The sequence below is a fragment of the Numida meleagris genome, chromosome 1 (genome assembly GCF_002078875.1).
Source record: "Numida meleagris isolate 19003 breed g44 Domestic line chromosome 1, NumMel1.0, whole genome shotgun sequence".
Classification (NCBI taxonomy): Eukaryota; Metazoa; Chordata; class Aves; order Galliformes; family Numididae; genus Numida; species Numida meleagris.
The window spans coordinates 140,553,533-140,566,232 of record NC_034409.1 but is presented as its reverse complement, the minus strand read 5'-3'; the positions used below and the strand labels follow the sequence as shown (position 1 = coordinate 140,566,232).

Below are 12,700 nucleotides of genomic sequence, written 5' to 3'. Positions count from 1 at the left end.
CTCACCTCACTGAGAAATGGATTTACTTTGTATTCAAAAAAAGAACTATGTGAGAGCCTGTTATTGAGATGAATTACTTTCTAGTGATCCAGAAGGTTGGTATGTCACGCAATGGTAAATGTACGTAGGGGAAGAGATAATATGAATAAGGACAGGTGAGTAGCTTAGTTGTTTGATGGATTGCATTGCAATGAGTAATTTTGTTAACTGACCATATGACCCTGAGAAATAACGTAATCATACGCTAGACTTTATTCTGTAGGAAGCAAACAATTTGGAAACATTTCAGGGCTGCTCTGAAAATAATGCCTCCTATTTTGTTATGTTGGCCCACAATGTCAGAGGCGGGTGTTTAGATTCTGATAGTAATTTTTTCAGTTAACACCATCCTCCGCTTAAGTTGCTTTATAATGTGATCTGGTGATTAGCATAACCTTCAGAGTTTGTGAGGTTGGTTTTTACTCTATGTATGTGCATTAGGCAAGACTTTGCATCTATGTGAGAATGTTTATACCTGCTTCCAGGCTTATGTTATTGGCAACTGAAGCATTGTGTACTACCTCACCTTTGCCTCTTTCAGCTTTGACTGTTTTATGAGGTAAAAAATTTAAGTTAGGCATAAACTTTATTGTATTATACACTGTTGTTTTGCTGTTTTCTCAAGTTAAAAGAGGTAATCTAGAACACTGTCTTTTTGTGAAGAATCAGCATTGGTGAGGCCTCACCTTGAGTACTGTGTTCAGTTTTGGGCACCTCAGTACAGAAAGGACGTTGAGGTGCTGGAGCAGGTGCAAAGAAGGGCAACAAGGCTGGGGAAGGGCTTGGAGAATATGCCCTATGAGGAGAGACTAAAGGAACTGGGACTGTTTAGTCTTGGGAAGAGGAGGCTGAGGGGAGACCTCATTGCTCTCTTCAAATACCTGAAAGGTGATTGCAGGGAGGGCGGGGTTGGTCTCTTCTCATTGGTGACAGGTGACAGGACAAGGGGGAATGGCCTCAAGTTGTGCCAGGGGAGGTTTAGGTTGGGTATCAGGAAAAACTTCTTTCCAGAAAGGGTTGTTAATCACTGGAACAGGCTCCCCAGGGAGGTGGTTGAGTCACCTTCCCTGAATGTGTTTAAAAACCATTTGGATGTGGTGCTCAGGGACATGATTTAGTGGTGGGTTGTTAAGAGTTAGAGTAGTATGGTTAGGTTGCGGTTGAACTTGATGATCTTGAAAGTCCTTTCCAACCTGAGCAGTTCTATGATCTGACTTCAGGGGACTCCAAGGAATTAGTTCCTACAATATTTTACTGAGATGGGTACATTTTAATGGCAAATTCTGTGTTATAGTGGAATGCGAGTGCATAATCTGGTATTCATCTTTTTGTTGTTGTTTCTTGACAGAAAACACTGAAAGGATATCTCTTCAGCTTCATTTAGCTTTAACTTCAAATGCACCGTGGGTCCAGTGCCCTAGTCATTTAGAGCTTATGAACCAGTGTCGGCACATTAATGTTCGTGTGGATCCACGTGGCCTGAGAGAAGGAGTACATTATACAGAGGTATTAAAGGATCGGTATTCTATGCGAGACTGTATGCCCTTCGCTTTTCATACTGCCTCTATCAGCTTTAGTTAGAATTAATTTTTAAGGTGATGAAAGCTGTGTGGTGTACAAATGGGAATATACTGCCACCCTCAGTACTTCACAGGCTGAGTCCAGGGCTCAGCAGCAGATATGGTGTACAATTTTGTACAGTAGATTCCAAGGGATTTTTGAGTATCTTTATTGGAAAAATAAAAGCATATAACAACATAAATGAAATAAATAACTATATATAAAGTTTTTTCTTCTCTGTATATGTTCATCTATAACAATTGGAAGCACTCTGCAGCTAGTTCAAGTTTAACACTGTCTTTTGTAATTTCATTTTGACCAAGAATCTTAATCAGATGTATTTTATTTTGTCAGGTGTGTGGATATGATATAGCAATGCCTAATGCAGGCCCTCTCTTCAGAGTTCCAATAACTGTTGTTATACCAACAAGGTCAGTAAACTCAAAATTTATTAGCTTATAGTTTCCTATACCAAGTTTACTTGTGTTGTCATGCTTATTTCACCTTCTTTCTCTGGGTGTTCTTGAACTAGCACTGATATGGCAGCAGAGTTTTGAAAAGGTTCTTGCAGCAGACATACAGCAGCGGCATTTGTTTTTTGTCTTGGTGCTGGAAGCCAAAAGGCAGCATATTCTTGACCACAGTAGCAGAGCTTTTCTGTTCCATTAGAATACACGACTTCAGACTTCTTTAACAAAATGTATTAATATTTTGAAGTGTAGGTCAGCTGAAGTTTAGTTGTTTTTTTCCTGTTTCTAGCTGATGTACTAGAGTCCTTAAGAGTAGTGAGTGTTGTTTGGTAGATGGAACATGGGATGGAGTTCCTTTTCAACTTTAGTACAGAGAATTCAGAGAGTTAATATTGTGTTAGCTTCCTTACAAGGGAAGCAGAGGGGCAGCCTCTGACCTCTTTTCTCTGGTGACAGTGACAGGACTCGAAGGAACTGCAAGAAGCTGTGTCAGGGAGGGATCAGTCTGGTTGCTAGGAAAAGGTTCTTCACTAGAGTGTGATCAGGCTCTAGAACAGGCCCCCCAGAGTAGTGGTCATGGCCTCAAGTTGACAGAATTCGAGGAGTGTTTAGATAACACTTTCAGAAGTAGGGTTTGAATTTTGGGTGGAACTGTGGGGGTCCAGGAGTTGGACACAATGGCCATTGTGGGTCCATTCCAATTCTGGATATTCTGTAAGTAATGGTAACAGTCTCAGAAAGAGCCTCATCTAATATTGAACACAGGTTCCATTTTTCACCTTCATAAATCCATTTTGATTAAAGTCAGCTTATTTTTGTGGGTATTTCTGTCTTATCAAGAAGTGTGAATAAGTAGAAGCAAATCTGCAGATCAAAGTACTTTTGGTGCTAAGGACTGAATACCTTCATTCTACTCTTCTCAGAGGTATTTCTGTATTTAAAAATGTCTTTTAAAAGAAATTCACAGCTTGTTCCGTTGTTACTTCTATTTGCTTTTTGATATACAGAGTAGATGAATCATCAAGCTATGACCTTGCATATACAGATGTTCATTTTAAACCTGGCCAAATCCGAAGGCACTTCATTGATGTTCCCCAGGGAGCTACGTGGGCTGGTAAGGAAAATGAGCATATTAATTATATAACAAATTGTATCTATCAAACTTGACAAAGTTGTTCTGAAATAGTTCCTTTTTCTGCTTGAGTAAGAATTTAAGCATTTGATCCATGAATATGTAAAATGTTCATTTGATTCAAGGCTCTTATAAGAGTGATTTTTTTTTTTGTCTCATGGGTTCTATTATAGTGAAATACTGATTATGTCTTCTAGAAACTATCAAATACAATCTGAAATGATGGCCCACTGCTGGAGGCATGTCCCCTGTTAATGGAAAAATATTACTGTCTGAGTTGTGCATAATTTTTAACATTCGTAGGCATTGCTTTGAATGATGCCTTAACTGAAGAAAATGTGATGGGCAAGAAGCTTGTAATCCTACAGGGAGGAAAAAAACAGTATTCTTCTTCTGCATATGTGATATTAATAAATAAAAATCTTTCATATGGACTGAAGTTTACAGATAAGATTCTTAATTTGAAATTCAGCAGCGATCGATGCTGTACAGATATATACTGTGTGCTATCCTACTAGTTTTTAACTATACAGTTGAGTAACATCTTATCTGATCTCTGAACTTGCTTAGTTTTCCTTAATCTGACGAGGTCTTAATAAATAACTGATGTATAGGCATTATTTACATATGGACTGCATAACTTTTAAAAATTGTGACTGTCTTGTGAAAATGGTCATCTTTTGTTGAATCTCCATTTCCCATCTAAAATTCTTCATTGTTGTAACTAAACTTTGTTTCTTCTTTTGTCTAGAAGTGACAGTATGTTCATGTTCATCTGATGTGACTGCCAAGTTTGTGCTTCATGCTGTTCAGCTAGTGAAACAGAAAGCATACAGAAGTCATGAATTCTACAAATTTTTATCCTTACCAGAAAAAGGATCAGTGACTGAAGCATTCCCTGTCTTAGTAAGTTATGCTGGGGGGTAGAAGAAAGAGTGCATTGGGTTTTTGTGTTTTTGTTTCCCCTTTTTAAGGGGGAAAAAAGATAACTCCAATTAATCACCTATTACTTATAGTACTGAATGAAACATTTTTCTTGCTTTGGAAAGGCCTCTAATAGCTTCATCAATTTGCTAGTTCTTGTTTATAGAGACCAATTTTTTTCCCTTTCAAGTAGGGGCTAAGGCTCATTGAATAGATTTAGCTCAGCACATTTTGCTTTTAATGCTCAATGTGATAATCTGAGAAATCTCTTCGATGTTGAAGCCAAGTGATACTGACTGGCTTACATTTGTACTTACTTTGGTTAATTCCAGTTCAGGAGTCTAAAAGAGAGCCAGGATATTCAGGTGTGTGAATGAGTCCACTGATCAAGTTTGCCCCGCTTAATTTAGGTGCCTAAGAGAGGTTGTGATTTCTGTGCTGCTCAGTCCTGTACTGTGTGAAAATGTCAAGTGGAAACACTAAGATACACGGTCTGGTTGTGAATTTTATCATGTTAGTTAAAAAAGGCAAGCAAAAAAACAGTACGAACAGAAAACCTTCCAAGCTTTGTGTCTTCTTGAGTTAGAGAGCGGTATCTTTATTTTCTTATTCACGTAAATGTCTTTTGTAAACTACCCTGTCTGTTTAGTTTGAAGAGTGAGAAAGGAATATGGAGTGTTTAAAAGCTGTAGCTTTCTTTTTAGTGTATACCCAGGCACACTTTGTTTTGATGGGGATCAAGTGTAGTGTCTTATTTGCTACCATACAAATCAATATAATTGGAGTAAACTGGACATGGTAGGGTCTACTTTCATCTATAGTCCCATTTTTTTTGGCTTTGGGGTGAATAGAAGGAGAAGATAAGAGTTTATGTCTGTCTAACTTTGCATTTTTATTACTCAGGCTGGAAAAACAATTGAATTTTGTGTTGCTCGGTGGTGGGCAAGCCTTAGCGACGTTAGCATTAATTACACAATTTCTTTTCACGGTGTACTTTGTGCTACTCCTCAGCTAAACATGGTAAGTCTTCTAGGATGTTTATTTAGAATTATTCTGAAGTCCTCTGATCTCAGAATTAAAAAAAAAAAAGTTTTCTTTGTTCTTTTCTGTACTTAGGTAGACTAAGAGCATGGTTATACCTGAGATGTTTGTGTTTTCCTTTAAAAATAGGTAAATAGAAACTTAGTTTCACACAAATACCATTAGTTATGAGTTTTCTATTCCTTTCCTTATGAATCAGTGGGGAAAAAATGAGCAGAAAAGAAAATACCCACAACACCAGTAGAAAGGGCATTCTAAAAGGTTCAAATTGTAACTATTACACGTTTTTGTGTGGGGAAACTTTGCTGGACCGCAATTGCTAAAACACAATAAACACAATACTCCAAGTAGCATTTTTCAGAATAAAATGTCATTATTTTACAAATTGTAGCTGTGCCACAGGTGAGGCTGAATGCATTCAGACTCTAAGAGCTGAGTAACCTGGGGGAAAAAGGAGAGGGTGCTTTGTGCTGAGGAGCCAGGTCTTGAATCAGTAAAGCAGTGTTGGTATTGTGTATGGCAGCCTCTACTAAAGTGGGTTCAACCCACACCAGCAGTATGAGATGAACTGTGAAGTGAGGAGTTAAAATGAGAGAAAACGTTTTAGTTTGGAATACTAAAGTATTCCATGCTAGCTAAAATAAACTTTCAAAAGAACTTTATCCATTGCTAAACTGTGTATGTAGTGTTGTTTCTTTTCTGTTAAGATAAAGTATTCTATAATAATCCCACGCAGAAACACTATAAAATACTTAAGATTCTAGATGAAAAATGCTTGCATTTATTGAATTGCGTATTCAGAGGAAACCATAACATATGCCCTACCTGTGACTTATAAAGAACTGTAAAAAGTCCTTAAACTACTATTAATAGCAGAAGGTCTTGGAAAAATAAATACAAGTGAGACTTCTGGCCATTTCAATAACTTTTCTTGCTTTTGTTGTGTTTTTGTTGTTGTTGTTTTTAGTCCCAATGTAGTGTAGTCTTAAAGCAGAGATAAGCTTGTGACACTTCGAAACTCACAGTATTACTTCTAGTATAGATAGATATAGCTGCCGTATTTATGAGGGATATATCAGATGGTGCATGTGTGATGGTACAAATGCATAGAAACGTAATTGTTATATATTCTCTCTTTAGCATGCTTCAGAAGGGATCGTACGGTTTGATGTTCAGTCCATGTTGAAGTATGAAGATATTGCTCCATGCATAAATCTGAAAAGCTGGATTCAAACTCTCAGGTACTGTTTCTGAGGAGCTGTATGGAGGAAGTGGGAGAACTGTTAGTATGTGGCTGAAACAGTCACAAATTAACAGTGAAATCTAGGGTGAAAAGAGTATTCTTGTGAAATTTTAAGTGGGTTTGGAAGAATGAGTTTAAAAATCTTATGAAATTTCTCAGCATGTTCTTTTTTAGTTCCATTTAGCTTTGACAAAATTGGACAGGTATTGTGACTTCTTCCATATAAATTATTTTTCTTGATCTAAATGTAAAAGGAAAAACAGATACAAAAACTTTTCAGCGCTTCTAAAGGAGACAGGTAGAAAGGCATTTTAATATCTAAAGAAACAAATTCTGCTGAGTTATTTGGTGCCACCCTTTTGGGTTTTTTTTTGGTTTTTTTTTTTTTTTTGAAGCAGCTACTTCAGATCCTGCCTAATTTTCACCTGGAAACATTATCTTCTCTCTTTTGCTTGATTGGAAATGGTTGGGTTTTTTTTGTAGAATCTGGTCCGGTGTTTTGTGTGGGAAGTTGTATTTCTTCTTCTGTGTCAGTTTTGTCAGCTTGACACGTGCTGACATGGAGGAAAAGCTTTTTTTTTTTTCTTTTAAAAGAAAAATTACTAATCAATGCAGCAATCACTAAAATTGGTAGTTTCCAGGGGAGAAAGAAATGCTTTACAGTTTAAGCAGTACTTTTAAGGTTTTGGCAAGACAATTAGGGTGACTGTACATGCTGCCTCATACTAGATTCAGAAATATCTGATTTTATATGCCTTAAGTGAGGAAATCAAACAATCCCTTAATATATATTTGCCTCATTCTTGGCTTGTAAAATAGAGTTGTTCTTGTTTTCCTGTAAATTTTAAGACATTCCTTTGGTAGTAAATTAACTCCAGTTACAAATCCTAATGAGAAGTATTTATATATTTCAGTTAAGGTTTGGTAGTCTCTTGAATGAAGTAATGAATCATAACACAGGGGGGAAAAGTACTGAATGGCTTCTCATGAAATGCTTGGAGACAAAGTTGCACTGAAAGAGCTGGCAGGATCCTACAGAAAAAATTTTGATCGCATAGTTAAAGACCAGCTGTATAATTCTGATAAATGGCAGTCTTATCTGATATATAGACTACCTTATGTCTTCAGTTCTGGTATTTCCGAAGATGTGATTTTGTTTTTTATCTTGTTGATTTTAGCCTATGTTCTTTAACTAAGATCTAAAGGATTTGTGCTTTTCAGAACAATAGCTTGTCCCACCTGTTTCTGAATTTTACATAGGCAATATGCATTAAAATTCTTCCTTTGTGGTATTACTCCAATTTCTCTTACAAATTCTCTTCTAACATAAATTTCTATAGCAAACAATTAACAACTGTTTAGTCTGTCCTCTACTATGCCATTAACCTTCCAATATGTGAATAAAAGTGCTGACTGAAGCACAGATAAGAAATAAGGCGACTTAATCTTTTTCCTAATCATAAAGTCTGTTTGTTTGTTTGTTTTCATGTCAACTACAGACCAGTGAGTGCGAAAATAAAACCTTTGGGTTCCAGAGATATTTTACCAAATAATCGTCAACTGTATGAGATGATTTTGACCTACAACTTCCATCAGGTAGAGTTTATGCTTATTGTTTTTTGTAAGTCACTGATAAATGTAGCCTGTTTCCTAAAAGCAGGTTTTAACTTGACCTTTCTGTGAGAAGCAACGTCTTAGATTTAAGTTCTAGACTCTCTATTTTCAAAATTCTTATTTGCTTCTCTTAGGAGCTACTGTGACTTAAAATGGCTTCAGGTCAATTTTTTTCTTAAATATGTGTAAGAATTATCCTTGTTTTATTCAGTAGTGGGTGAAATGTCTTGAACTTTCTTTTAATAGCCTAAGAGTGGAGAAGTAACACCAAGCTGTCCGCTTCTTTGTGAATTGTTGTACGAATCTGAATTTGATAGCCAACTGTGGATTATTTTTGACCAGAACAAAAGACAAATGGGGTCAGGAGATGCCTATCCACACCAGGTACAGAGTACAGTATTTATTATATCTTCTGTTTTCTGCACGTTGTGGAACTTGCATTTTTCCCCTTCCATTAGGTCCTGATGCATAGGCATAATATCATCTTGTGAAGAGATAAGAAAAAGTACAATCATACATTTCAGTAGCGATATATTTGTATGAAAAAAAAAATTTACAGGTTTGTTTCCATGAAATAAACTCTCTGAGTTTTCCAAGAAATGAGTAAGAGCTCTGGTGTGTTTTATTTCTACAAAAAGCAGTTAACTCCTGATCTCTTGGATTTTTGATGGGCCTTCTCAAGAAATGAACTCAAGTTCTGTTGCCTTTAGTGACTTCCTGTTTGTTTTACAAAGATGATACCATAAACTTTTCTGTTTAATGTGAAAAGGATACATAGTTTATTTTTGTAGTCTGACAGCTCAGATGCTTCTTCATTTGTGAAGACTGCCATCTGTGCTGTTTGTCTTTAAGCAGCCTTCTAAATGCTAAAGCTCAGTTACTTCCCGTTGCTGCCTTTCAAAGTGAGTTTCAAAGGAAAGACTAATCATTCTGGAAGCATATGAAAGATAAGTTTAAAACGTGCCTTGAAAAGTACCGAAGTAGTCTGTTACTTGCACCTGGTGGACCACCACACTGCATTTCTGGTGTTCTGCATTATAGAGCAATTCCAGAGCAATTCATAATTTTCTAATCCTGGAAGTCATATCAGCAGGAAGCATGATTCTAATCCAGAAGAAGGAGATTCTGGGAGAAAGGTAGTCCTTAATTAGTCCCTGTCAGGACTGCCTTTTGTATTATAGCAACAGCACCAGAAACATCCTAAAGGGATCTTAGCACACTACTATTCAAAATATCCTTAGGGTGCCTTTTTAAGTTGGTAGAATCATAGTATCATAGAATTAGCAAGGTTGGAAAAGACCTACAAGATCATCCAGTCCAACCATCCACCTACCACCAGTAACCCCACTAAACCATGTCTCTCAACACAATGTCTAAACGTTCCTTGAACACCTCCAAGGTTGGTGACTCCACCACCTCCCTGGGCAGCCCATTCCAGCGCCTGACCACTCTTTCAGAAACATAGTATTTCCTAACGTCCAGCCTAAATCTCCTCTGGCACAACTTGAGGCCATTCCCCTTCATCCTGTAATTAGCTACAAGAGGGAAGAGGCCGACTCCCACCTCACTACAACCTCCCTTCAGGTAGTTATAGAGAGCAATAAGGTCTCCCCTGAGCCTCCTCTTCTCCAGACTGAACAATCCCAGCTCCCTCAGCCGCTCCTCATAAGGCCTGTGCTCCAGACCCCTCACCAGCTTTGTTGCCCTCCTCTGAACACGCTCCAGGGCCTCAGTGTCTTTCTTGCAGTGAGGGGCCCAAAACTGGACACAGTACTCGAGGTGTGGCCTCACCAGTGCTGAGTACAGAGGAACAATGACTTCCCTACTCCTGCTGGCAACACTATTTCTGATACAAGCCAGGATGCCTTCTTGGCCACCTGGGCACACTGCTGGAAATGAAAGAACATTTTCATAACTAAAAACCCATGTATTTTTTTCTTTGCTTTGTAAATAAATATATCATCTGCCTATTCCTAATGGCAGGTATAAAAAGCTTTGTAGAATCAGGTCAAAGAGTCTGCCAGTTCTTTGAAGTGCAACTTTAAATCTTGCCCTGTGAAACTGATAGTACAACAGAAGGTATACTGTGATCTAAACCACTGAACACTCAAATTTGCATTATAAACAAAAAGTGTATTAAGGCAAACCTGCTAGTGGTTTTGAATTGAAAGTTTAGCAAGAAGTCTGATTTCTGTTTGAGCAGTTAATATGCTGTTAGGCTGACATAATTCATTCCCATTCTATTTCGTGGTCTGAGAACTACTAATTATTTTCAGTTGATCAAGAATGCATTTTAGCTGTTTTCAGGAGATTTGAAAACTAAGCTATCCAGAATAATTTAACTGACCAGATCTGTATGAATCAGGAAAAATAGGACGGTCTTACTTCAGAGTTTGTGTTCTTGGTGAAGTATTTAATTTTGACATTCACGAGTACTTCTTTCTTTCAGTATTCTGTGAAACTGGAAAAAGGAGATTACACTATTCGGTTACAAATTCGTCATGAGCAGAACAGTGAGCTGGATCGCATCAAAGACCTTCCATTTATTGTTTCACACAGGCTGTCCAGTACCCTGAGCTTAGATATTTATGAAAACCATAGTCTTGCTCTCTTAGGAAAGAAGAAATCCAACAGTTTGACATTACCGCCAAAACACAGTCAGCCATTCTTTGTTACATCTCTGCCTGATGACAAGTAAGTTACTGAAGTCCTGTTTTCTCATCTACATCTAACCAACTACTTCTACACCTATGTAAAATCATGCTTTGTCTGATGCTGTCTACCTGTCTACGCTTGGTATGCTTCTTGTATTTTTCTCAGACTGTTAAATTCTTTATTTAGTCGAAATAGAATGTCACTGAAGCTAGTTCTAACGCTGAGTCTTCTTTCTTTGAATAGAATACCAAAAGGAGCAGGACCAGGATGTTATCTTGCAGGAGCTCTTACACTGTCTAAAACAGAACTTGGAAAGAAAGCTGTGAGTATTTTAAAAGGATGACAGCTTCTTTTTTTGGAAATTTCTGAAGATGGTAAATGGCATGCCAAGGAAGTGCTCTATATGTTATGGTTTTAGTACTGTGAAGAGCACCACTTCTAGTGACATAACACGTTTTTGAAGCAGTTGTTTCATTATAAAGTCAGAGTAACTTCTTAATTTTATTTTCATCTTACAATTTCAAATGTAATCGCGTCTTCTAAATTTTGAATTCTAACTCCTTGTCTCTGAATGCTTATATTTCTAGAAGCAGCTGCTGTTTTTTTTTATTTTGGTGTGGCAGCCTTTAAAAGTGACTTTGTTAAAATGCCTTATTTGGTGTCATTTTTTTAAATGAAAAATCTGTACATGTGTGTTTTGTGCATGTTGGTTCTCTAGTAAACAACTGTACTCTTCCTTGCATGCATACAGTTTTCAGAAAAAATATAAGTCCTTAACACTTACGTGTTATTTTTACAGAGGAGGCGTTTTGTTGACTCAAATGCTTAAGCAGATATTCTTACCTGCTGCAGACTGATGTTGTCAACCACTAATATGACTGTATGCTCCAACAGAATGACATAAGATCTCTATGTTGTGGTGGAAAAGAGCTATATGGTATTTTTGGTCATAATGTAGTATCCTATAAAATCTACTTGCTAACTTGAATGAGTCTGGAGTGCAACAGTGCTTACAAGTGACAAGGTCACGCGTGTGTATTTTGTGATTCCCTTAGCTATTCAAGTATTTTTAAATAGTTGGCAAAGCGAAGAATAAATTTTGAACGTTGCTGGTGATTGATGGTTAGTATTTAGAAGTAATCCATGTCCATATATCACTAAATGATAGAATCATAGAATCAGCTAGGTTGGAAAAGACCTACAAGATCACCTAGTCCAACCATCCACCTACCACCAATAACCCCACTAAACCACGTCTCTCAACGCTATATCTAAACGTTTCTTGAACACCTCCAGGGACGGTGACTCCACCACCTCCTTGGGCAGCCCATTCCAGCGCCTGACCACTCTTCCAGAAAAGTAGTATTTCCTAATGTCCAGCCTAAATCTCCCCTGGCGCAACTTGAGGCCATTCCCCCTTGTCCTGTCACTAGTTCCAAGAGAGAAGAGGCCGACCCCCAGCTCACTACAACCTCCCTTCAGGTAGTTACACAGAACGATGAGGTCTGCCCTGAGCCTCCTCTTCTCCAGACTGAACAATCCCAGTTCCCTCAGCCGCTCCTCATGAGGCCTGTGCTCCAGACTGATGTGACTGATCAACTTAGAACTACAGTTTTTTGGTTTTTTTTTTTTACAGAAAGTAAGTCTCTGTGAGGAAGTGGACACGTGCCTTTAGATCTTGTTGAACAGACAGGTTTAGTTCATTCAGTCTGATGTGTCGCTGGTAGAACTTCTGAATAAAATTGCACATATTAATCTGAGGTGTAACTGCAAGTTAGATAATGGCTGTCAAGAGAATTTATGAACGAATGAGGGGTGGAAAAAAAAGTAGCTCAGCACTTTATAATGTAAAGGTTTAGGTATCTTTGTGATTCCTGCAAAGTTGCAAGCATACTTCTTTGAAATCCATGTTAAATCCATTACAGCAATGTAGTCTACTTGACCTAACTTTCTTGAACTATTGGTTGTAATTCTTATTTTAAAACTCAAGCGATTATATAGAGGGATTTGTGTGATGGGAAG

The 12,700-nt window shown here is 37.6% G+C and overlaps 1 protein-coding gene across 2 annotated transcripts in view; it reads left to right on the top strand.

Annotated features, from left to right (window-relative positions):
* The window catches only part of TPP2 (tripeptidyl peptidase 2), a 49,478-nt gene that overhangs the window by 16,406 nt on the left and 20,372 nt on the right, over window positions 1-12,700 (top strand). For both annotated transcript variants that reach the window (XM_021415785.1, XM_021415776.1), the window contains exons 14-23: window positions 1,388-1,545; window positions 1,954-2,030; window positions 3,077-3,183; window positions 3,953-4,107; window positions 5,029-5,145; window positions 6,307-6,407; window positions 7,909-8,005; window positions 8,270-8,407; window positions 10,473-10,717; window positions 10,922-11,000. In XM_021415785.1, the coding sequence (XP_021271460.1) occupies window positions 1,388-1,545; window positions 1,954-2,030; window positions 3,077-3,183; window positions 3,953-4,107; window positions 5,029-5,145; window positions 6,307-6,407; window positions 7,909-8,005; window positions 8,270-8,407; window positions 10,473-10,717; window positions 10,922-11,000 (1,274 nt within the window). The remainder of the gene's footprint in view (window positions 1-1,387; window positions 1,546-1,953; window positions 2,031-3,076; window positions 3,184-3,952; window positions 4,108-5,028; window positions 5,146-6,306; window positions 6,408-7,908; window positions 8,006-8,269; window positions 8,408-10,472; window positions 10,718-10,921; window positions 11,001-12,700) is intronic.